At 31.0% G+C, this 27,786-nt stretch overlaps 1 protein-coding gene across 1 annotated transcript in view; it reads left to right on the plus strand.

Moving 5' to 3' along the window:
• The window catches only part of LOC114328657 (uncharacterized), a 669,257-nt gene that overhangs the window by 608,212 nt on the left and 33,259 nt on the right, over positions 1 to 27,786 (plus strand). Inside the window, exon 5 of the mRNA XM_050659768.1 lies at positions 17,776 to 17,992. Coding sequence (XP_050515725.1) covers positions 17,776 to 17,992 — 217 coding nt within the window. The remainder of the gene's footprint in view (positions 1 to 17,775; positions 17,993 to 27,786) is intronic.

Genomic DNA, 27,786 nt, shown 5'->3' on the forward strand with positions numbered 1-27,786 from the left:
TTCATTCTCGGGAGGAAAAGTAGCACTTTCCTCCCTTGTTATACAAATAGCTATTTCATTCATTCAAGTGGCAAGTGTCCAGGCGGTTTCATCAAAAGTATAATTTTTTACAGTATAATTTATTTTATCTTCAATGGGACACAGGGGCAATGCCAGTGCTTCTAGTTTTAAAAATTTAATAAGATTTTTAAGAGGATGGGTACGTATTTTCGGTTGCAATGCTATTCAAATGGTGATTAATTTTTTTTGAATCCTGAGAAAACTAATAAATATTTTTGAGAAATTTAAACGCAGAATGAAAGATTACGTTATTGGCGAGGGCCAAAAGTCCCTGAGAACTTCTATAATGTTTATTTTAATAAGTTACAGGGGTGAAAAACTAAGAGAAAATTTAGTGTGATATTTAATTTAAAATATCTCATTCAAAATAAACTTTTTATTTATTCTAAGGGACTTTCGGCCCTCGGTAATAATATAGTCTTTCATTCTGCGTTTAAATTTTTCAAAAATATTTATTGGTTTTTTCAGGATTCGAAAAAAATGAACACAATGTCCGTGGTAATATTTCCAAATCTATCTTTGTCATACAACGCACCACAGCCGGTTTCCGAAACGTTATTCAAATCTCCGATCATCTAATCGGCTGTCAGATTTGATCAACTGTTAACCTGTGATGGGTTTCTCAAACGCCAATTATTGTAAAATTGCATGATCATAGATCATGTAATCGATGATCTGACATACGATTTGGTAGCGATACTGTCACAATTGGCTGTTATCCTTCAAAATTTCAATTATATTAACCTCTAAATCCAAACTTGTATCTTTAGATTCTAAAGGTGCATTCTCTCTTACGTACTGTCACTTTTGTTTGGAGCAAGAATTGAACGAGAGCATTTTAAAAATGAGGCTAGGTTATGTGACGGGAGTTGGAGATATAAAACAGTTTATTTATGATCTATAATATTTTATAATCGTATTTTCATTTTTGGTCTATATATTTACTTTTTATATTTATTTTTAATTTATTTACCGGCTGTTTTATTGTCTTCAAAGTTAGCTGCTATAATTTCTCACACGTTTTCCCTCTTATTTACATCGCTATAATCATTATGTTCTGCTTTTTAGAGCTCTGGCCTCTCAAAAAATAGCTCTATGAGTCTAGCATCCTTGTTATCTTACATTTTTAAAAGAAAAAAAATATAAATTATATAATAAAATATAAAAAATGTCCGAAATATCCATGTTCTGCAAGTTAAATAAATATTTTAAATTATTTCTTCCATAAAAAAATCTTATTTTTATTGAATAATATGATTTATATCATTTATATATGTGTTATTTGACAATTTTTTCCCGGTATTTGTTAATTACAGTAATTAAAAAACTAAAAAAACTCTTAACAGCTCGTTAATCGACGGATAGTCGCAGATTAGGTAACAGTCCATTTTTACCGCCGTTTGACAAGCGAAACTGGTTAATCGACCTTTCGTAGACTCAAAACACTCATGATCGGCTGTTAACTAACGATTAATCTTTTGTCAGGTGATCGACTATTGTTAAAACTAGTTTGGTTGACGTTTCTGACGCATTTAATCTATTGTTAATCGTCGATTACATAATGTTTGAGATGATCATCCTTTCGGAAACCGGGCGTCAGTCGAATAGAATATTGTCAGCATACTGTCAGTCAGACAGTGAAAATCAGTGACAATTTTAAATATTTGACATGGCATCGGGAATATTTTGAGTTGTTGATTAAATAATATTGATATATAGTGTATTTGATAAATAATTAATTTAAGACGTGAACTTAATAAAAAGTTATTTTTTGTGTATTATTTGTGGAAGATCCAAGCAGAGAATACTTCAGGATAATATATTCTGTGATCCAAGTATTTTGTTGTTAAAGATGTTCAAAAGTGTAAGTTCTATAATAACAATATATTATTAAACAAGCTGAAAATGCGAGCATTATTATAACAAAAACTTTGTTTATATACGTATTTAAATTCATAATATAGATAATTGCTATAACGAAAAGCTGTTTAGAATTAAAAATTATGTTTTAATGTGCAAGTATATCATTCTAATTTAAATGTTGTGAACTATAAAGCTACTTTACTCGAAATTCATATTTTTTTACATACCTCGTATAAAATTAATAAAATTTGATTCATGATGGTGTAGCATCATAAATCTTAGACCAAGAAGAGATTTTTATGATGAATAACTTTTCTTCGTCAAATTAAAAATACAAGAGTTATAAATGAAAATGATGTTGGTATCCATAGTTTGAAAAAATGCGTCAAATATTTTTTCCATTAGAAGGATGTGATTTCATATATCAGAACATACTTTTTTATTCCAAACCACATTTTAAATAACAATTTTCCAATATTGTAAAATAAATAATACATACATGATAAAGATACTTTTTACTGATGAACTTTACTTGGATCTACAGACCGAGCGACTCTCGTAAATTCCACGGCTTTGCGCCACGCTTCACGCAACCGTATTTGCGTACTTTTGAGTTTGTTTTTGTGTTTTGAGTTGTGTTTCTACTGATTCATTATTAATATAGTATAATATGTATTATTGCTTTAAAAATATACTCACATTGTATTTTTATACATTTATTACACATATTATTTTATATAATAATTAAATTCACTATAAATTGTCATTTATATTTTATTAATAGCTAAATAATTTAAAATTTAGTTTGACATTCACGAAGTGTCGAAGTCAAATGTAAATAATAACCATAGAGGTATATATTTACATAGAGTGAGCTTACTTTCCGCGCTTCCTGACGACAAGATCTCATGGACTGGTTTGCGGCATCTCTTTTTAACACATTATATCGAGAATCTGTGATGACATTAAGTGTGAGTATAGGCACGGAAGGGGAGGACAACTGTAGCAGCTTTACTATGCGTAAGAGTGAAACAGCACTAATCCAAATAAAAAAGATGGTGTCGTCACTTCGCTCTGAATGACACTCTCTCTATGCTAATATATAATTCTATGATAATAACATTTGCTTTGCTTAAGAGGATCGGTACGTATTTTCGGCTGCAATGCTATTCAAATGGGGATTCATTTTTTTCGAATCCTGAGAAAAATAATAAGTATTTTTGAAAAATTTAAACGCAGAATGAAAGATTACGTTATTAGCGAGGGCCGAAAGTCCCTGAGAACTTCTATAATGTTTATTTTAATAAGTTACAGGAGTGAAAAAACTAAGAGAAAATTTAGTGTGATTTTTAATTTCAAATATCTCATTCAAAATAAACTTTTTATTTATTCTAAGGGACTTTCGGCCCTCGGTAATAATTTAGTCTTTCATTCTGCGTTTAAATTTTTCAAAAATATTTATTGGTTTTTTCAGGATTTGAAAAAAATGAACACAATGCCGTGGTAATATTTTCCAAATCTGTCTTTGTCTTACAACGCACTCAACCGAATATAATATTGTCAGCATATATTGTCAGTCAGACACTGACAATACTTCGCAATACAAAACAATTCAAGACTTCTTTCCTACAAAACCTTGGTATTCAAATTTTCCATATAGAAATAGAAGACACACTACCACCATCATTAGAATGCGCACAGGCCATTGTTTAACAAAACAACATATGTATAAAATGAATATAAAAGATAATCCTTTTTGTGAATGTGGTCGTCTCGAGGATCTAAACCACATCTTTTTTGAATGCCCGATTAATGTGATTCCTAATTTTGATATATACACAAAATTTATTTCCATGAACTTCAAAACACCGCTCTCTATATACAATATTCTAAGTTCCTTAACGGAAGAATCAGTCAATGTAATTATGCGTTTTCTTGCAATTAACCAAATAAGCTTATAAACTGCAATGCGTTTTCTAGCAATTAACAAAATAAGCTTACAAATTGCAAGGCTCAACTGTTTATATGTATCCGTGTTATATTATGTTGCTATTTGTCATTTAATTTATGTTTTAATTTTTAATCATACTTAACCTGACCCAATTAATCTCATTTAATTATAATCATCACACCTCATCAAAAGCTTCCTTACAAGAACATAGTCAGCGATTTTGGTATGGCTTAGAGCCAGACTACGTCAAGATCGCTTATAAATCGTGCTGGTAATCGCCTTGCAGCGAAACCAAAAATAAAAAAGAAGAAGAAAGAAAAGACACTGACAATCAGTGACAATTTTAAATATTTGACATTGCATCGGGAATATTTTGAGAAATTGATTAAATATTATTGATATATAGTGTATTTGATAAATAATTGATTTAAGACGTGAACTTAATAAAAAGTTATTTATTGTGTATTATTTGTGGAAGATCCAAGCAGAGAATACATCAGATATATCCTGTGATCCAAGTATTTTGTTGTTAGAGATGTTCAAAATTGTAAGCGTTCCAAAATAACAACATATTATTAAAAAATCACTTTAACACTTTTCCTCTTTTCTCGATTGATTATTAGTTTTTGTTGTACAAATAAGTTATTACAATCACTGAAAACATAGTTAGTGAAAAAATTATCACATTTATTAACTGAATTAATAATTTGCAATTATAAAAATAACATTTATCCAAGAACATTCAAAAGCCATCTCTTTAAATTAATTATGACATTTTCAAGTAGAATGACATTCTAGTAATGTTTACATATCCACACCAGTGTGAATTTTACTACACGTAATTTGCCGTGTAAAGACAGAAAAAGTAGGGATACACGTAAAATATTTGCGAATTATGTACCCATAGCCTTAACAAATTCAGATTAAAAAAGAAGCCTACTTCCTAATCAAAGATTTCAGCTGACGTTTAAATCCTGGTAGGAAATAACCGGATTGTGACGTCACATTTTAGATTTTGAGGTCGATTATCTCGAAGACGGTTAGAGATATCGAAATGCCGTTTTCAGATTTGGATTCAGAAGACAAACGTACATAAGAATCCATCGATACATCTGCTCTAAGTATTGCAGGAGCGGCAACGCAATAACACACAGACTTTTGCAAATTTATAAACGAAAAGTTTTCGTTGAAAATCACTTAAACACTTTTCCTTTTTTCTCGATTGGGTATTAGTTTTTGTTGTACAAATAAATTATTACAATCACTGAATACATAGTTAGTGAAAAAATTATCACATTTATTAACTGAATTAATAATTTGCAATTATAAAAATAACAGTTATCCAAGAACATTCAAAACCCATCTCTTTAAATTATTGATGACATTTTCAAGAAGAATAACGTTCTAGTAATGTTTACATATCCATACCAGTGTGAATTTTACTACACGTAATTTGCCGCGTAAAGACAGAAAAAGTAGGGATACCCGTAAAATATTTGCGAATGATGTACCGATGGCCTTAAGTCAAAAATTAACATAAAAATTTGACATCTTTTTGAAAATACAGAAAATATAAAATATTTGGTCTATATTGATTTTCCCTGTACAAACTCTCTAATACATTTCAAATCTGAAAGCCATTTCTTTCACAACACTCTTGATTCATCCCTCCATTTAGAAAACTACTATAAAAGTAACTACAAAGACATTTTTACAAACTGCAACAGTTCAAGTTAAATCCGAGGGAAACGTCTGTTTCCAGAGTTTTATTACTATTTCCTTCAATAGAAAATGTCCGCTTTAGGTTCACAAAATGGTTATGTATGCATTCAAATAAATTAGAAAGAAGTTTAAAATACACACAACGGAAAAGTCTAGGGATATTTTTATAAATAGACGTATTTTGTTTATCTATAATCAACTTAAAAAAAGTAATAAAAAATTTGTAGTTTAAATTGTTGTTTAATATGCCAAAAACCATAAATTGCAAAAAAATAGAAAATTGGAGCAAAAAATATATTGCAAATCAGCCATGTTTCACATACCACCATAAAATGTCAAAAATACGAAATATAAACTTAAAATAAAGTATGGCCACCTCGTTGGTTTGTCACGGCTCTACTTCTACTGTTCATGCTCCTAATCACATTGTTAATGTCTGATTGAGGTAGTTGTGTCCATTGTTCTCTCAGAAGCTCTTTTAATTGAAACTCATTGTAGATATTGCCCACATGTGGAGTAATTCTTCGTTGGAGCATGTCCCATACATGCTCAATGGGATTCAAGTTCGGTGATTGTGCTGGTCACGGCAATACATGAATACCCTCGTTATCCAACCAGTTTGTTACAATATGCGCAACATGTGGTCGAGCGTTATCATGCATAAAGTAAAAATTTTCTCCAACAGCAGCAGCAAACGGGCGCACAACAGGTTCAAGAATAGTGCCCAAATATTGCTGACTTCTGAGAAAGCCACGTGGGAAAATGAGGTCAGTTCTTCCGTCAATCATGATTCCGCCCCATACCATTAATATACCACCTCTGTATGCATACACTTCTTGAAGATGTCATAATCGTTCTCCATTTCCGGGTCGTCTCCAAACTCTTGTCAGTCATTGTCAGTCCAATTCTGAAACTTTTGACACCAGGTTAATCTTGCAGCGCGATTGCCTCTAGATAGAGGTGGACATCTCAGTGATCGCCAACTACGAAGATTGGCTTCATGGAGACGATTCCTCACAGTACTGCGGCTAATTGTTATATTATGTGCAAGCTGTAATTCATTAACCAGCTCGGGTGCTGTGATTGTTGGCTGCCTTCTGGCATTTAAAATTAAATATCGGTCTTGAGCGACGGTTGTAGAGCGACCACGTCCTGTATGTTGCTCGGCTGGACTCCCGTGTCTCTAAACCGACGCCACAAACGACTTACGACGCTTTGGGAGACACCCAGCTGGTCAGCAACTTGAGTTTGTCGCATACCAGCTTGAAGGAGGCACACGGCTTTATTCATCTCGTCCAACGTTAAACGTTGTCGTTGCATGGTAAAAAGACAATATCTTTAACTCACCTATTAAGCAAGAATGGTATAAAGTGACTAAAATTAAAAATAAACAAAACATAAAAATGTCGATTTTTTTGTCCCTTATAAAAAACATTCTAAAACACGTATTGTTGTATCAACAATTATAGTACAAGCAAATTTATATGGTCATGGAATTTCTGTCATTGGTATTGTCAAATTATAAAAATATCCTTAGACTTTTGCGTTGTGTGTAGTTGGTCCTTCATTTATTTTAGTAAAATTTTGAAAATAAAACTTGAAGGCGCTTTATTATCGAAAAGTCTTTTTAAGTTAGTTATACACCTTGCCTTTGTAAATGTAAGACATAAAAAATGGACATTTACGGAAATCTCCATCTTCTACAAGAAGTGGATAAACAAATTAATTTAAATATACTTTTTCCTGGTGGCTTTTAGAAAAATACATAATTCTTATATTATCTATGCGGTGCTGAGTTCAAAAAAACGGGAGCCATATCACGGACAGACAGACAGACATGAAACGAAAATCGTCTTGCTAAGGCACGTCGAATAATAGATCGCAAGTACAATCCGACAAGCTAGAGCTGGCGGGTGACCTTGCGCAAAAATACACAAAAGAGAACTACACATTACGAGAAGGTCATTCGCTTGTCGGATTGTACTATTTTAACGACTTTAAAACAGTTCTTTCGGTTCCAACGCTAAAATGTATCATTGTATAATAGGCTTTCATTCCAAGGATAACTTACCGTTTTCCAAATTTTCCAAAATGGGTGAAAACAAGAGGTTTCTAGAAATATACATATTTTAACAATAAAAACCAATAAACTTGAGGGCATCGGCGCAAATATTTTACGGCTATCCCTACTTTTTCTGTCTTTACACGGCAAATTACGTGTAGTAAAATTCTCACTGGTATGGATATGTAAACATTACTTGACAAAAATGTCATCATTAACTTTTAAGAGATGGCTTTTGAATGTTCTTGGATAACTGTTACTTGTATAATTGCATCATTAATTCAGTTAATTTTGTGAACTTAATTTAATTGTGAACACTTAATTAGAGCTAAATAAATGTGAATAATCCCTGTGCACAACCTTTGGTTCTTCAGGGAATTTATTTTGTGTTTATTTATTTGCTTATAACTTGTACAGTATATTCATGATAGATTCATATATATATTTATATTTTACTAATATTATTTATATTTATATCTATATTTATATTTATTTATATGTATTGAACTGTTAAGTGTATTTCCGTTCTATTATTTTGAAACTAAATAAAACATTATTAATTAATATGATAATTTTTTCACTGACCACGTATTCAGTGATTGTAATAATTTATATACTGTACAACAAAAACTAATACGTAATCGAGAAAAGAGGAAAAGTGAAGAAGTGATTTTTTAATAATATATTATTACTATGGAACGCTTACAATTTTGAACATCTTAACAAAAAATTACTTGGATCACAGAATATATCCTGCTGTATTCTCTGCTTGGATCTTCCATAAATAATAAGCAATAAATAGCTTTTTATTAAGTTTACGTCTTAAAAATTATTTATTTATCAAAAACACTGTCAATATTATTAAATCAATAACTCAAAATATTCCCGATGCCATGTCAAATATTTAAAATTGTCACTGTCTTGTCACCAGATTCTATTCGACTCAGTGCGTTGTATGGCAGAGATAGCGAATGTTCGATTTGGAAAATATCACCATGGATATGGTGTCCATTTTTTTCAAATCCTGAAAAAACTAATAAATATTTTTTTTTTAAATTTAAACGCAGAATGAATACTAAATTATTATCGAGGGCCGAAAGTCCTTTAGAGTAAATAAAAAGTTTCTTTTGAATGAGATATTTGAAATTAAAAGTCACACTACATTTTCTCTTAGTTCTTCACCCCTGTAACTTATTAAAATAAACATTACAGAAGTTCTCAGGGACTTTTGGTCCTCGGTGAGAACGTAATCTTTCATTCTGCGTTTAAATTTTTCAAAAATACGTATAAGTTTAAGGATTTGAAAATAATGAATCCCATTTAAATAGCATTGGGACCGAAACTACGTACCCAACCCCTTAAAATTATTTGAAAATATACCTTCCGGAAATCATCAATCAACCAAATCACCAATTCATTTTGTGTATTGTTATAATTAAGATAAAGCGATAGCGATTTAGTTAGATCAAAAGTATAAAAAAATATATCGGTATACATATATTTTTTCTTTATTAAGCCCTATTATACTACAACAATATGGTATTTACTTGTGGTAACGGGACTGCTTGTGGGTTATTATGGAAGAAAGAAACCAATTAAGTTACTAAATATACCATCGCATGCTAAACGGAAATAACACAAATCAACATGGCATATCAAATAGATTAGAGGTAACAAAAAGAAGTGAACTAAAATGTTAATTAGCTTACAGAATTATTCGCCACATGCATAATGGTTGAGGTAATTAATTTCTTTAAAGATACAAAGCTTGTTGGGCTCGTTGTGATTCTAGATAAATTTTGTCGCTGCCTGTGTAAAAAAGTTTGGTGAATTATTTTTTCCTTGAAATTGTTTTATTGATCGGTCAAACCAATACCTACTTTCAAAACAAAGCTCTCGTGTTTGTGTCGTATCTATTAAATTTTGTATTAGTAAACTGGTTAAGTAAAAAAAAACAAAGATTTTAAATACACCATGGAACGTTAAAGATAATGCGAAGTCCAAAAACCAACTTACTTCTGGTTTATAGATTTTTAAAAGGCGTTTGATAGAATTCAACACGGTAGGCTGGATTGCAAGAGAGGATAAAGATCTGAGACAGTTACAACATCTATAATGTAATCACGAAACTGTTACTCTGGTAGACGGCAACGAATCAGACAAAATTTTCATTTTACGAGGAGTCAGACATGGTTGTGTGTTATCTCCAACTTTGTTTAACTACTCGAAAATAATATTTAACGAAGGGCAATATGGAGTTCCGGACTTATTTCAAATGTATACTTTTTCACCCCCGAGAAGGAGGTATTTCCCAATTTTTGTAAAATGGAGGGGATGTAGAAGTGTAAACTTTTTCTTGTATAATATAATAGATAGTTTCAACAACGTATCCGCAAATTTTCATTCTTCCTTATTTTTTTTTAGATTTTCGTAAAGTTTTGTATTCTTTGATCGTATCACAAAATTCTATTCAACACATATCTCAGGCATTTGTGGAAAGCATGACCGAAGCTATCAGTCTGTCAAGCTTTAGCCAATTTAACTGACACCAATTTTACATAACAAAAGTGCTAGGCTCCTTTGTTAAATTTATATAATAATAATAATATATTATAGAAGTTAAGATAAAATAATTGAAGCGAACTTTATCTATAATTCTCTGGTTTATCTGGACCATGTGCCGCGTATAAATTTTGAACCCAGCCACGGATACATGTATGTACTCTTTGTCACAAACTAAAATGGGCTATATTTCAATTACGATACTCTACTCACCCTATTTGCGAATTTGTGGTAATATGAATTGATTTATATTCCCCGAATATTTGAATGTGATTACCGATGGTAATAATTTACGGAAGCCACATACAATGGGTACCAAATAGTCGAGACAGGACCGTATTAGGTGCTTAATTGGCTTATTAGTAACAAGGACGATCTTGGTTGTCACAGTAATATTACAAATAAGAATGTAAATGTCAACTTTATAGTTTTTTGGTTAGCTTAATGTCTCCACAACTAATGGCCATTGGCATGGTACAGTTGATTTTTCAATCATATACCTATTGTAGAGTGTAGTGTGTGTGTTGAGTAAATGTCGGTCACTTTGAAAAGTCGACTTCATTGTCTTTACAAAGAGACTCTAATTGTATCCAAACGTCTGCGGTCCCTCAGCTTGGAATCAATCCCACAAGGATACAAAATATTTTCACTTATTAATTTTTGATAAATGGAAAATTTCCTACTCCTGACGTGATTTGAACTCACCACCACCGAATCCAGAGGTAGGCTGTCTTACCACTTAGCCACGGAAGGCGATTTAAATAGTTTTGATATATGTATCAATTTAAAAAATATAAATTCAGAATTTAAAAATATATTTTATTAAGACCTTTATTATTTATTATTGACCTTTTTCATCACTCTTTCCTTCTGAAGGAGACAGATATAAAAAAAGAGAAAAATCAAAGAAGCAGCCCGCATCCTACTACATGAAGAAAAATGTGTAGCAAATTAATCAACATAATTCAGCAAACTTTGGTTGCCAATACTTAGAGAAGAAGTAAACAACAAGAACATCCCAAAAAGTGGATAGGAAAATATAAAACATGTCTCTATCATACACTATGCATTTGCAACACACAATACATAAAAAACACAATTTACAACTTTTTTGACCCAAAAACTCATTATTACAAACACTCCCAAATACGGAATCACGTAACACAGAAATATTTCACATACAGTGAGGACGTTTGAGTTGGAATAAATTCATTATCTCGAAAATGGACAAATTTGGAGAAAAATCCTAAGACAGGTCGATTTTTATTTTTAAATTATAACTTTTTGGCATAATATACATCATCACCCATGTCACAAACGGACTTCTTTGATTTCTTATCATTACTTAAACGTTTCATATTACTAATAACTAAAGGCACTGATGGTTGTTAGTTTCGATGGCTGGAAAAAAGATGGCTTCGATATACGAAAGAGTTGGCAATTGATCAATAATTCAAAGACAGCCTTAATAGAAAAGACCCATTTAAGACTCTTGATTTCAAGAGAAGAGGGGGCCAACTTCCTTTAGAAGTTCCAATTATATCAAATCAACCAATTCTTATCAGTATTTTTTAATTTTTATTTCATAATAACTAATATTTATGTTTTTTTTTAATTTAAAGTTTGCACTTTATTTGGGCCTTATAAGTTAAGTCAATAAAGAAAGACGTACCTAAGTGGACAAGTCAATCAAAATCCAAAATATTTAACATTTATGATTTTTTTGTATTGTAATAAAGGTATCATACATATAATATACATAATTTTAAAAGCTACATTTATTTATATGTTTAATTTTAAAATAGTTTTTTGCTTCCTGAAAAAACTCAAATTTTGACTTGTCTGCTTTTGTCCGCCGACCATACACATGTAATAGCAAATACCGACTATGCTACAATTTATACAGATTATACAGGGCAAGATTGAGGGCAAGAGAGGCCCTGGACGTAGTCATTCTGGCTGGCCAATCTTAGGAACTGGATTGGTTTAACGTCAACTGCTCTTTTTCGAGCTGCTGTAAATAAAATTAGATGGGTCAATATGGTCGCCAGCATCACTAGGAAATAGGTACATTTAGAACAAGAAAAAAATAAAAATAATAATATGGACTTTTAAAATGATTGATTAGACAAACATAAGTTATTTGTTGTTCTATAAATAGAGATTCATATGTAGCAGCAATGTTTACATTAAGAGCGGTATTTATCTGATCTCAACTCCATTAGCATTTACTCAATTCCAACCCTGGATCTATGAAAGGGTAAACAACATTTCCCACACATTTTGTAAAACCAAGCAGTGATTTGTACATAGAAACCATTTTATGTCATTAAAATAAACGGACGACGACGTGACGTTATGCCATGAACTGGTATTTTGTTACATAAATTAAATCTGTTACTTTTAATATTTTGCCACTGCAAACAAAAAGGGGGTTAACAGTCCATTCACTCACGGTAGAGTATTGCAAAACCTCCGAATTTTCAAGAACCGCTTGGATCGACATGAATTTTGGCATACACACAGCTAATATGTCAAAGCAAAAAGTGATATTGTGCCGACGTGTGATTTTTCGCTAAGGGTAAGTATGACTCCTTTTCGGGGATGAAAAATATACGTTCAAAATAAGTCCGGAACTGGATAAACTGAGAAATTCTAAACATCTTTTCTACTATAGAGTGTTTTCACTAAGTCAATACTTTTAGAGTTACATATATTATGCCTATGCCAGTGAATATATTCATTTTTCAATAAAAAAAACACGATTTTATACGGTTTTCCGCAAATAATTCAATAAGTAAGTATTTTATCAAAAACAATATTTTAAGCAAAATTATAGCTTATAAAAAAGTGAAAAAATGGTGTATGTATGAAGTTTGTAGACCCAGTAGAAGCAGAGTTGTAGCTAATGTAAATTAGGGTTTTAATCGTCGAATTCCAAATCGAATATTTCAACGTGAAATAATCAAAAAATAAAGCACTTTCTCGGGGAAAACTCATAATAACTTGTTTAAAGTTTTTAAGAAAGCTGTATTGTTGTTTTTTAAAAAAGTGTGTAACATCCATAGTAAGCAAGTTACGCTTAAAATACAGTTGGTTGCTTTAGTCGTGAAAAGCACCCCCTAATTAGCATCTCAAATGAAATAAAACGTGACTGCTTCACAAATTACTTGTGATCTATTGTTTATATATGATCTTTTTCATTGGTTCAAAGTTTTTATTTTTGAAAGGGCTGTAGATGAAAGGGCTTGAGCAAGTCACTAATCATGAGTATATTCAAATTTAAAACGGCCATATCTTAACTTATTCAGGGGCAGAAATCCTACAGCAAATTTTACCTTAAATGGATAGAAGTAGAGAAAATCAGTGTAAATATGGTACAAAATGTATACCACTGCCCATTTCAGTCAATTTTTTGTGGAAAATTGTGGGTACCGTCGCCCCTGAAAGAGTAAAACAATTTTTGTTACACAGAGAAACAAAAAAGCCAAAATATTCAGAAAAGCAAAGCTTATATTTTGTTATTCTTTCTGATTTTTGATATCAATAATAATATTTTTTAAGTTATTTTAAAAAAAAAAGCATTTTTGTTCACAATAAAAAAATTGATTTTAATACTAAATCTTTTCAAAAATAATCACTTTGAACCGATAAAACTTACAAATCATATAAATAATACATATATAACTATCAATTTCATTTAGGATGTTATACAGGTAATAATTTTAACGATATTTTTTTACCAAAAAAAAAGGAACAACTTTATTTCGAGCGTAACTTGCTTACTTTTGATGTTGGAATCTTTTTTTAAAAACAAAAATATAGGTTTTTTTAAACACTTTAAACATTATAAAAGTTGTTATGAGTTTTTCCCGAGAAGTGCTTCATTTTTTGGTTATTTCACGTTGAAATAGATATACAAATATAAAGAACCAACTTTTTATTAGCTACAACTCTGCTTCTACTTGGTCTGTAGACTTCATACATGCACCAACCATTTTTTTTTCACTTTTATATAAGCTATATTTCTGTTAATTTTTTAGATAAACTATTTACTTTTTGAGTTATTGGCGAAAAACCGTCTAAAAATGTGGTTTTTTCTTAAAAAATGATCATATTCACTCCCAAAAACCTCGAAAAGTATTGACTTAGTGAAAAACTTTATGGAACAAACGTTGCTTAGAATTAGTTAATTTGTCCATTTCTGGACTTATTTTGAACTTACGTTTTTTCTTCCAAATGCCAACAAAAACAAAATAAAAATAACTCAAAGAAAGATGAAAAGATCCATGTTGGATAAAAAACTGCAAGGCATAAAGTCAAACAAATGGATAAGAGAGAAAACAAAGGTAAAGAATGTAACAGAACATATAAGGGAGTTAAACTGGAGATTTGCGGGCCACAATGCGAGATAGGAAGATAAAAGATGGAACGCTGAAATACAAAACTGAGCCCGTGGACAGGAAGAAGAGGAAGAAGAAGACCTCAGATGCGATATAAGGACGATATTATAAAAGCTGCAGGAACTCACTGGAAAAGCGCAGCCAAGGACAGATGGAAATGGAATTTGGGGAAGGCCTATGTCCAAAGTTGGATAGAAATGGGCTAAAGAAGAAGAAGAAAAATGCCAAATTTCATACTAATCCAAGCAGTTCTTTAACATTTGAAGGTTTTTTAATATGTTACCGTGAGTGAATGAACTATTAATATTTTGCTACTGCAAACGAAAGAGTGGGTTAAAAGGCTCGTGTTTGATTACCTGTTGAAATTAATTTATCGTTTAAAGGCCACCTGTTTTACTACCAACGTCTGCCCTTTATAGGCTTTTGTAATATAATAAAAGCAATTTCCATGTGTGCTTTAGCAGGCGTATAAAAAGCGTGTAGTTTATAATGTTTTGTTCAGGTGTTTATACGCATTTATAGTACAGTCTTGAAAACTTTCTGTAACATCAATTTCTTGTTTACAATGTTTTCCATCATTTGACAGCTTAAGACTTCCTCCTGAAGTTCTTGAATAATTTCACTCAAAACACAAGTTCACAAGTTACAAAATACATCGGACGTTTTCGTAGTCTGACGTTCCAAATTTTTAACCTGTTTCACAATTAACACTTCCACTGTTCCAGTGTTCCCATACATCAAAGTTTGTCCGACTAGACACCGTTAAGCTATTCACAAATTTTCAGCTGGCTATTAATCAACTTTTTTTGGTACGCGGGATCCAGACCTATTATTTAACTTCAGAAAGCACTAATAATTATAACAAAAATAAATTGACATACGTTGATTTATTCAATCACTACATATCTTCAAGTTATACTGTACAGGATATAACGTACTCAGATTGCCTATAGCAGCCTAAAAAATTACGAATATAATAATTTTCATGCAAAATATACATACAGTGTTGAAACCAGTAGGTACCTGTACATACAGTCAGCAAAATGAAAGAATACCCATGAACGATCACATAAATCACTTATTTTGTGTTTGCTGTCTTTTTCTATAACAAACGTTTGTTTGTTATAGAAAAGACAGCAAATACAAAATAAGTGATTGATGTGATCGTTCATGGGTATTCTTTCATTTATCTGACTGTAATCGTTGTCTATTTTTACTTTTGACACCGTTTTTGATTTTGTTAATTTAATGTCAACAATGCCCTAGGTCGTACCTTAGCTTCATCAAGAAGATTGCTGATACCTAATATTTACAAAAATTACACATGCTGTTTTTAAAACAATTCCTACCCGCAAAAATATTGACTTGAATTGGTTTAATCCTAAAACTATCTGATAAATCTAATAAAAAATTAATCTAAATGAGATAATGCCATATTAGTCTTTAATTATTGCGACTCTTTTATTTGTCATTAATCCCTATTCGTAGAAAAAATCTCGCCAGTTAGGCAGAAAGTCAGAAAATAACACTTATAATATCTGAGGTATCACTAAAAGGTGATTATTAATAATATAATTATTATACAGCGTGTCTGCGTAACTTGGAACCATATGGGAAACTTTTTTAATATCAGATATCAAATTTTATCAATAATATACGAGGTATGTCCAAAAATATGAATTTCGCTCAAGAGTAAAGTGCCTTTATATTTCACAACATCGAAAATTTTTGTTTGTAATTAAAAACTATGTTCCTAATTATATTCCAACATCATTTTTATTTATGATAGCTCCGTTATTATTAATTTTACGAAAAAAGTTATTCTTTATAAAAATTTATTCTTTATAAATAGTCTAACAACCAAGATACAATTATAATATATTGAATTTTGTCAATTTTATACGAGGTATGTCAAAAAATATGGATTTTGCTGAAGAGTAAAGTATCTTTATTTTTCACAATATTGAAATTTTTTATAATAAAAAATTGTTCAGAATTAAAAACTATGTTTCAATATGCAATTGCATCCTTCTAGTTGAAATATTGTGAACTACAAAGGTATTTTACTCTTGAGCGAAATTCATATTTTTTGACATACCTCGTATAAAATTGAAAAAAATTTATATCTTAGGATTACATCTTAGTTTTTCGACTATTCTGATATTTTTATAAAGAATAACTTTTTTTCGCAAAATTAATAATACCGGAATTATCTTAAATAGAAATGATGTTGGGTATCCGTAATTTGAGGAATATTTTCAAAAAAAAAATTTTCAATTAGAAGAACGTAAATGCATATTATAACATAATTTTTAATTACAAACAACTTTTCCTAATAACAATTTTCGATATTGGAAAATATAGAGGCACTTTACTCTTGAGCGAAATGCATATTTTTGGACATACCTCGTATATTATTGATAAAATTTGATATCTGATGATTGCATCTTAGGTTTTACATTATGCAGAGCACTGTATGAAGAATAACTTTTTTTCGTAAAATTGATATTAAAAAAGTTTCCTATATTGTTCCAAGGTACGCAGACACACTGTATATATATAAACAAATTTAATAAATAATAATTACACTGTTATAAAAATAACTTTTTATAATACCACGTTTTAATATTTATAGGACACAATATAGAATCATAAACTATTTTGTTGTTTCAATTCCTATGTCACGAAAGAATTTTGTAATCGATTTTAAACTCATATCAATAAAAGAAAATTAATGTTTAAAAATTAATGAAACATGTTTCGAAATAATTTAAAAAAATAAGGGACACCTGGGTTTCAACCGGGAACCTCTATCTGCCGTCGAATGCTTGTAATTGCATCAACGGGATCTACATGTCGTTGCATTATTAATGCAATTGCATTGTATTTAAAATAGGTTAAAAGTCAAAATAAAACTCAACGCATCCATGTAAAAGCTGTTGAATATTGCATTGTTCTCGAGTTTTGAGCTATTCTGAAAATTTCAGATCTCTAAGAAGCCGGGAAGTATGTTATATAAAAACGTGGTAAAATGCAAAACCCACGCTCTTTAAATTATAATAAATACAAAACCAGACCGACTAATAACCAGACCGAAAATCCATATGTTCAATACCAATTAATTTAACTCTAACGGCCTAACTTTGTTACAGGTTCCTGATAAATTAACGAAATCGTTTTCCAACGGGATGATCCACGGCCACGGATATTTCGATCAAAAAGCGTTTTCTATCAAACAGTTGTCGGTGGAAGTATCCGACCTACATGTGGGAGACGACGGACAATTAACGTTAACCTGCATTTCCACAATTCCCGGATATGTAAATAATCTAGAAAATTATGCCGATCTGCGGACCGCAGAGGCCACTAGTAAGTATATTTAATAACTATGTATTCAATGGACATAGACAACGCACAAACATATATCATACATATATACATACAGGGTTGGGAAAAAGTCTGGCAACACGGTAATTTCTCGGAATCCGCTAAAAAAATTTTTATGGATTTTGGTGGGTGAGGGTCTTTTAATGCCGCCGATATTATAGTGGTAATTACATTGTTGTCAAATCTTCCGTTTTTCTGGAAATCTAATGAACTTTCTTATTTCAAATGGAACACCCTGTATATTTTTTGCGTTTTGGAATTCTTAAGAGATACTGATTATTTTTCATATAATATTCTCTATACCTAAATGACATATTTTCGAAGTTATTGCTTCATTTATTAAAAAAAATGTTTAAACAATTTATAAAAATAATTACACTATTATAAAAAAGAACTTTTTTATAATAAAACCTTTTTATTATTTATAGGAAAGAATATAAAATAATTTAACGATAAACGATTTAACGATAACATGCTTAAAAATCGCGGTTTTGTTATTGTACATATAGGACACAACAAGTTTGGAAAGAATAATTAACTTATAAAATATGAATTTTTAGTAGGTGTAATAACTGTTATTTATAATTATGATTCCAAAAATTACACTAGTATAAAATAGTATTTTTTAAAATACCACGGTTGTTTAAAATGATATATTATAATTTTAAATATAAACTTTAAATTATTTATTAAAACAATTAAAAAAAGATACGCAACAGCTGGTTTCCAACTGGGGACCTCTCGATCTGCAGTCTAATGCCACTGAGGCACCATCAATTTGTAGATATCGATTTATTAACGTACTTTAAAATATCACTGCATTAGTCACATTTTTAAAATAGTTTGAAATTAAAAAAAAAGTCGATTTATCCATACAGTGTTATTGGTCAGTGGGGTAAAGCTTTGTAGATCCGTTATAAGTAATAGATAGCAATAAAAGTTAATAATAAAAATTGTAGCCAACTTTGATTACAGATTGATAATCAGTAATCTTAAATTGTAAGTTTTAGTTAGACAATTATTCAGTTATGGCTTACTTAAAATTTGGAAAGATTTAGACCCGTAATTATTGATAATTTTGCTCTAAAAAATGAAAATATTTCGAAAACTAATAAATTTACACATAGGGAATGTTACAAAAATTATAGTATGGTAATGGTAATTTTCGATAATGATATAAAATACAGGATGTTCTATTTAAAATTACTGAGAAAATAATGTACTTGCATTTTGACTCACCCTGTATTCAATATAAAGAAAATTAGCAAAACAACGATTTACGAAAATTTTGACAATAAAAAAAATATGACGTCAGTAAGCCATTGACCTTGTTCTTGCTTTTATTTATACAGGTAGTTAAACTTGTTAAGATTTTCATATAAAATTGGTTATAACTTTGTAAATACCCTGTATAATACACCAAACCTTTATATTTTTGTAACCGAAAAGTTACGAAGATTTCGAATATAAAATAAAATACACGGTGTTCTATTTAAAAAAAAAGTTTGGTCTGCCACTATGTTATCGAACACCCTGTAACATTCTAACTAATTTTGTAATCAAAGTTCGCTACAATTTTTGTTATTAAGTTTTATCGCTACACATTACTATAACAGATCTACGGAGCTTCACCCCACTAATTATTAATCACCCTGTATAATAGCAATAAATATTGCATTGTTAGCTAGTTCTAAGCTATCCTGAAAATTTCAGGTGTCTAGGTAGCCTAGAACTATTTTTAAAATGGATTACAAAATTTGCGGAGTCCGTGACACCAACCAACCCAAGTATATAAAAAGGTTTTAATAATTTTTTTGGCCCGGGTAGACATTAGTTTAGGTTCCTTGGATCATTATAAACAAAAAAATTTTTTGTAATTTTCCTCTAACGTTAATTGTTTCTAGAGTTATAAACAATTTAAAACTGAAAAAAATCGAAAAATGACGATCTTCTAGGTTCAAAAACACAAGTAAAAAATATTATTTTTAAAACTACGAAGTGCCTGAATTCAATTTCAAGAATTATTTTATCAGTTATAGATAAGCAATTTGGTCTTGTTTCATTTTAAAATATTATTTTTTGGTTGTCAATTCAGCCCGATCGCCTGTTTTCTTATATGCGCTTCAATAATAATTAAAAACACAATATTTTAGAATATGTATAACGTTCCAAATATTCTTACAGGTGTCTGATAGAAGAAGGTTTGATCTTGAGTTTAGGTACTTTGTTATTTAAAAAATTATATTATTTTTTTTTTAACTTGTGTTTTTAAACCTTGAAAATCGTAATTTTTCGTTTTTTTTTTAGTTTTAAATTGTTTATAATTCGAAAAAGATTAACTTTAGAGAAAAAATACAAAAGACTTTTTTTGTTCCGAATGATCCAAAGAACCTAAAATAATGTCTATCCGGGCCGAAAAAATTGATTTTTTTAAATTATTTAAAAAAATGTTTTAATAAATGTAGCAATAATTCCGAATCTATGGCATTTAGGTATAGGGAATATCATATGAAAAATAATCAGTATTTTTTAAGGATTCGAAAACATAAAAAATATATAGGGTGCTCTATTTAAAATTATAAATTTCATTAGATTTCCAGAGAAACAGAAGATTTGACAATGTATTTACCACTATAATATCGGCCGCATTAAATTACCCTCAGCCACCAAAATCTATAAAAATCGTTTTAGCGGTTTTTTGCCAGACATTTTCGCAACCCTGTATACACATTGTTTGTAATTAATATGACCACCTTGTCTTTGAAAACAAAAATCCGTTCTTAAAGACTTCTAATCGTTTCCGTAGAAATCAGTGCAATCTCTTCTGTAATTCTCTTTATCTATTAACTCTCTTTCTCTATTTCAGTTCTTGGATAGTGACCTATTTACACATACTTTGCATTTTAAACATCCCCATCAAAGATAATCTAGTGGTGTCAAATTCGGGGATCTTGGTGGCTATTCGATAGCTCATCGTCTTCCAAGTCAACGATTTGGAAATTTATTGGCGAGAAAGTTACAAACGCCTCGAAGGTAATGAGGAAGTGATCCATCTTGCCGAAACCAAATTGATCTATCCACGAAATGAGGATTTACATAATCAGGAAAGAGTCTGGCTAGTTCTATAATTGACTCCAATTTTAAATTTGCCCAATATTCTTGAACTGTTATGGTTCTATCCCAAAAATAAGGTCCAATAAATTAATTACTAGCTAGATAGATTAGTGTGAGTTAGATTAGAAGAAGCTCAAAAGACGCTCAAAAAAAGACCGAGCTCGCCTCAGGCTCGGTTCCGGCCGAGCAATCCAATAAGTAGAGGTTGTTGTATATAGCATACGTGTAACTTCATCTAAATTTTTAGGCAATTTGAGATTGTCAAGCAAAAAAGTTACTACATATCAGTTTACAAAAAATCGGACTATTTTTAAACAGTTTTAAATATTGGTAAACATAGGTACCAGATGGCTTTTAATTTACAAACAAAACAATTTCTTGGATGATATCTACATTGTTTTCCTTTGTTTGGTTAAACTTTGACAATTCGTTGAAAATCATAAAATTTTTCAAGTTTTCATATATAGGGCTTTTCATTCAGAGTCATCTGTTTCGAGCTTCTGTCATGTGTCACATAATATTAATATATCTACGCCATACGTTATTGGTATTTACCAATGATACAAACCAAAGACGTATGACGTAGATATATTAATATTATATGACACATGACAGAAGCTCGAAACTAATGACAATCGATGAAAAGCCCTAGGAAAAAGAAGTCCTGGTATTAAATCCATATGATTTTTATATTATAAAAATCATAAACAAATTTGACAGCTGTGGAACTATTAGTTTGTACAATATAGCATTTTAAGAGAAGCAATATGTGTTAATAAAAAAGTTGGATAAAAAGATTTTTGTGTAATAAAGCATTGCTTTTTGGCGAAAAAAATACTATCGAATCCAAAGCTTGGCTTGATAAACATTCGGACTGTGCACCAGGACAATCAACCGTTTAGAAATGCACTCAGAAATGCACGCAGTGGATGAATCAAAGTGGCTGTTACCCACGAAAACATCAAAAAAGTCCACAAAATAATTTTGTATGACCGTAAAGTTGTTCGAGATAGCCGAGACTCTACAGATATCAAAGGAATGAATGTGTTGGATATATTGTGCATGAATATTTGGGTATGCGAAAGCTCTGTGCAAAGTTGATGCTGCGAGAGCTCACAATCATTTCACGACGGAGTCCAATCGACGGTCTGTCGAGTGCACTGCACGTCAGTGCATGTGATGAACCGACTCCAAAGCGTGGAAAGACGCAACAGTCAGCTGGCAAGGTTATGGCATCAGTATTTTGGGGTGCGCATGGTATAATATCTATCGACTATCTTTAAAAGGGAAAAACCATTTACAGGGACTATTGTATTGCCTTATTGGAGTCTATTGAAGGGCGAAATCACGAAAAAACGCCCCCATTTGAAGAAAAAGTAAGTGCTTTTTCATAAAGACAACGCACAGTGTCACAAATCAATGAAAACGATGCTAAAATTTCATGAAGTGGTCTTCAAATTGCTTCTGCAGCCAACGTATTTACCAGATATGGCTCCCAGTTCGACAGGGTCCGACATGAAAAACTAATAGAATTATTGAAAAACAGAGATATAGACAGACGAGATTTACGAATTATCATCAATCTGTATTGGAATCAAAAGGCCAATATAAAGATAGAAGAACAAGAATTCGAGAATATTGATATAAAGATAGAAGTAAGACAGGGTTGTGTTCTGTCGCCGCTACTGTTTAACCTGTACAGTGAAGCCATATTTCAGGAAGCGATAGCGGAGCTAAGTGATGGAATCTCTATAAACGGAAGAATAGTAAATAACATAATATTCGCTGATGACACCGTTATAATGGCAGACACCCTGGAATCGCTACAAGAATTGCTAAATAGAATTAACGATTATTGCATTCGATACGGACTAAAAATAAAAAAGAATGTGTGTGTAATTTGTACGCACGTAAGAAGTTATACTTCTTTTATAATATAATTTCAACGAAATAAATATACCTACTTAACAGTTACAATACAAAAAATTAACAATAATTACCAAAAATGAACCAAAACTTAACAATGCCAAATATTAAAAAAAATAAGTATCGTCCGGGATTTGAACCCGCAATCCCGCGATTTTTTTATCTCTGGTCCAATGCTCTACCAACAAGGCCATCAAGCCGCATGCTACTTACCTTTCAGATATACATAATTATACATCGCGGTGACAAGTGAAATATAAAAATAGATGTTTTATTATCCAAAGACACAAAATTATAATAAAAAACCTTTTAAACCACCTTTGTCAAATTGCGCAAGTTGTATTATTAATATTAATGTTAATAAATGAAATATAAATATTTTGACGTTTCACAATTTGACAATTCACTTTTAACTGCAGTGCCTTAAAAATTTTAAAGCACCAGTGCCTTAAAGTAGCATTTTTAACGCTCCGATGGAGTCCTAAAAATTGCATTTTTAACACGTTTGTAGAAAAATATATTTAAAAACACTAATATATTCTTTCCACACCTTTTCTGGACTGATAAATACATAAACTAAAACATTTTGAAGTATGACTTCAAAAATATAATATGAAAACTATTTAAAAAGGCAGTATAACTATTAACTAACCTTTGTTGTTTCTCTTCCCACAAATTTTAAAACGCAACAACCATAGAAAACCAAACCGTCAACCGTCCAAACCACAGCAGCGCTACAGCTGCCATATTGGATAATTTTTGACATGTCATTTGAATATCCAATCAGAACAAAGTTATAATGCGCATGCGCCGGGATCGTAGGTTTTAACATATAAAAATTCACCCTCATATCGCGCGTAAAGCAGTATAACTTCAACAAGAAAAAAACTATACTAATGATTTTCTCAAAAACAGAACATGGAAATGGAAGGTTAATGATAGAGCAAACCCAAATAGAAAAGGTTAAGACATACAAATATCTGGGAACCTGGGTTGATGGCAAAAATGACCAAAGCAAAGAAATTAAAGTCCGAATTGAAACTGCAAGGCAAGCATTTATAAAAATGATGACACTGCTTACAAACAAAGACCTTCAGTTGCCTCTCAGATTGAGGGCTCTACGATGATACATATTTTCTATATTGCTATACGGAATGGAAGCTTGGACATTGAAGAGACAACACATAAGAAGAATAGAAGCGTTCGAAATGTGGTGTTACAGAAGAATATTGAAAATTCAGTGGGTTCAAAGGGTTTAAATAAGGAGTTAGAAGTTATGAAAAGTATAAAAACTAGAAAACTGGAGTATTTAGGTCACATTACCAGAGGAGGAAAATATGAGTTGCTGAGAATTATTATGCAAGGAAGGATCCAAGGAGAAGAAGCATAGGAAGAAGACGCATCTCCTGGCTGAGGAACCTTAGAGAATGGTTTAACTGTAGTTCATTACAACTATTCAGAGCAGCAGCTAACAAAGTGACCATAGCCATTATGATATCCAACCTCCGATAGGAGAGGTAACTTTAAGAAGAAGAAGACTACCATCTGTTCACTGACCTCAAGAGAATGCTCGCTGGAAAGAAATTTAGCAATAATCAAGAGGTAATCGCCAAGACTGAGGCTTATTTTGAGGCTAAAGACAAATTGTTTTATAAAAATGGTATGGAAAAGTTTTATGGCCGCTATAATGGTTGTATTGCCTCGAAGGTGTATATTGAATAATAAAATCAAATTTTATCAAAAAAATTTCTTTCTATATTAGCCTTCGAATTTTTTACCAAAACGATTAATGTATTAGTGTGTTTCCACTGCAATGCAATTTTTCAGAAAGCAGTATCGCGTTAGACTAATGATTAATAGTTGATTGATTTAGTTATCCCAATGCTAAGTAAAAGCTAACAACCAACACAGGGGAAGTTTTCTCGTCGAGAAACTTGCCAAGGACTTACTAACATAGTTATATGAACTTAGATCCGGTGCACTGACTAGCTTGTTGGTAAATTAGGTTAGGCGTACGTAAGTGCCCTGAACTTTCTACACAGGGATATTCGATTTTGTACATTATTTTACATTCTCCTTTGCGTAGAACCAAGATATATTATATAGCTGATAATTAACTGAAATGAGAGGTTAAGAGGCATTTTATGTACATACTAATACTATATCAACCTCACAGGATTATTAGTGAGATTATACACTAAACAGCAAAATTAACGCACCATCTTAAAAATGGGACATTTTTGATGTCTCGAATTTCCTAAACTCGTTGTCCGATTTTACTGATTTTTTAGTGTTAATACATAGCCTTATTCTTTAAGAATATACAGCGTGTCTACTTAAGTTGGAAACATATGGGAAACTTTTTTTTATTCATTTTACGAAAAAAAGCTATTCTTTATAAAAAGTTCTGCATGCTCTAAAACCTAAGATTCAATCATCAGATATCAAATTTTGTCAATATTATACCAGGCATGTCAAAAAATATGAACTTCGTTCAAGAGTAAAGTACCTTTATTTCTCTCAATATCGAAAATTCTTATTATGAAAAGTTGTTTGGAAATAAAAACTAAGATCAAATATGCAATTACATGCTTCTAATTGGAAAAAAATATTTTCCAATTTTTTCTCAAATTTATTGATATTAACTTCGCTTTTATTTATTACACATACGATAACTCTTTTATTATTACTTTTGCGAAAAAAGGGTATTCTTTATAAAAAGCTCTGTATGTCCTAAGACCGAAGATGCAACCATCAGATATCACATTTTATTAATTTTATACGAGGTATGTCAGAAGATATCAATTTCACTCAAGAGTAAAGTACCTTTATTTTTCACAATATTGAAAACGGTTATTAAAAAAGTTGTTTAGACTTAAAAACTATGTTTCAATTTGCAATTACATCCTTCTAATTAAAATATTGTGAAATATAAAGGTACTATAATCTTGAGCGAATTTCATATTTTTTGACAGAACTCGTATAAAATTAATAAAAGTTGATGTATCATGGTTGTGTCTTAGATTTTAGACGATGCAAAGCTTTTTATGATGAATAACTTTTTTTCGTAAATTGAATAATAAACGAGTTATCATATTTGTAAAAATTAAAAACAATGTTGTGTATCCATAAATTTAAGAAAAAAATTTTTTTTTCAATAGAAGCATGTAATTGCATATTTGATCTTAGTTTTTAATTCCAAACAACATTTTATCATAAGAATTTTCGATATTGAGAGAAATAAAGGAACTTTACCCTTGACCGAAATTCATATTTTTTGACATACCTCGTATAATATTGAGAAAATTTGATATCTGATGATTGAGTCTTAGGTTTTAGGGCATGCAGAACTTTTTATAAAGAATAACTTTTTTTCGTAAAATTAATAATAAAAAAGTTTCCCATATGTTTCCAACTTAAGTAGACACGCTGTAGATGTAGTAATATTGTTGCTGGACAGGTAAATGTCATTGTATACCGGGTGTAACAATCATACTGTGTTTTTTCCTCAAAATTCGGAACACTCTGGAATATTCTAACATTTAAAAAATATTGAAATTCAAACTTAAATTTCTAGCATTAACTAAAATCGGAACCTAAGTTCCTAACATTTTGTTTTTTGATTCATTCGCTTATGTTGGATAATAAAAAAGTTACGTACTTTAACAACTAGTCATGTTTTCTATCAATAAATCCTCATTTTCTGCTTAGTTTAATAAACAAGCCTTAAATAGGCTATAAGAATTTAACAATTTGCTAGATGCCAAATTGTTAACAGTCAAAAAGGGTTTGTTGTGAAAATTGGTTGATTTATTATTTAAAATTTGAATTATATCCGTAATTATTTTTTTTGTTTGGTGGAAATGGAACGTACTACTAAGACACTTGACCCGTGATGAGTGGATTCAAGCAGTGACCTTACCTTACACAGCGAAAAGCTTAGCTACCATGCTATGAATAGGACGTGTTTTGCATTATAAAAGTATATATCTCTTTTGCTTGAACCCCTCATCACGGGTCAAATTCCTTGTAACACCTTCCATTTCCACCAAACAAGAAAACAAATTACGGACATAATTGAAACTTTAAATAATAAATCTACTAATTTTCACAACAAACCAGACACTTTGTGACTGTTAACAATTTGACTCATAGCCAACTTTCTTCTTCTTCTTCACGTGCCATCTCCCGCGACGGAGGTTGGCAATCATCATGGCTATTCTGATCTTAGATGCTGCTGCTCTAAACAGTTCGGTTGATGTGCATCCGTACCATTCCCTCAAGTTACGCAACCACGAAATTCGTCTCCTTCCTACACTTTTCTTGCCCTGCATTTTCCCCTGTATAATCAACTGAAGTATGTTGTATCTCTCATTACGCATAACATGCCCCAGGTACTGCAGCTTTCGTGTCTTGATGGTTTCCAATATTTCCAGTCTTTTGTTGACTCTTCTCATGACTTCGTTGTTTGTTGTATGCTCGGTCCATGATATCTTCAGGATTCTTCTATACACCCACAGTTCAAATGCTTCCAACTTTTTAGTAGTCGATGCGTTAAGAGTCCATGCTTCTATCCCGTAAAGCAGAGTCGAGAAAATGTAACACCTTGGCAGCCTAACTCTCAAGTCTAATTTGAGTTCTCTTGCACAAAGTACCTTTCTCATTTTATTGAAGTTTGTTCTTGCTTTCTCTATTCGAACTTTGATTTCTTTGGATTAATCGTTTGTGTGATTAAT

Source organism: Diabrotica virgifera, chromosome 8, assembly GCF_917563875.1.
Source record: "Diabrotica virgifera virgifera chromosome 8, PGI_DIABVI_V3a".
In the NCBI taxonomy this organism is placed as follows: Eukaryota; Metazoa; Arthropoda; class Insecta; order Coleoptera; family Chrysomelidae; genus Diabrotica; species Diabrotica virgifera.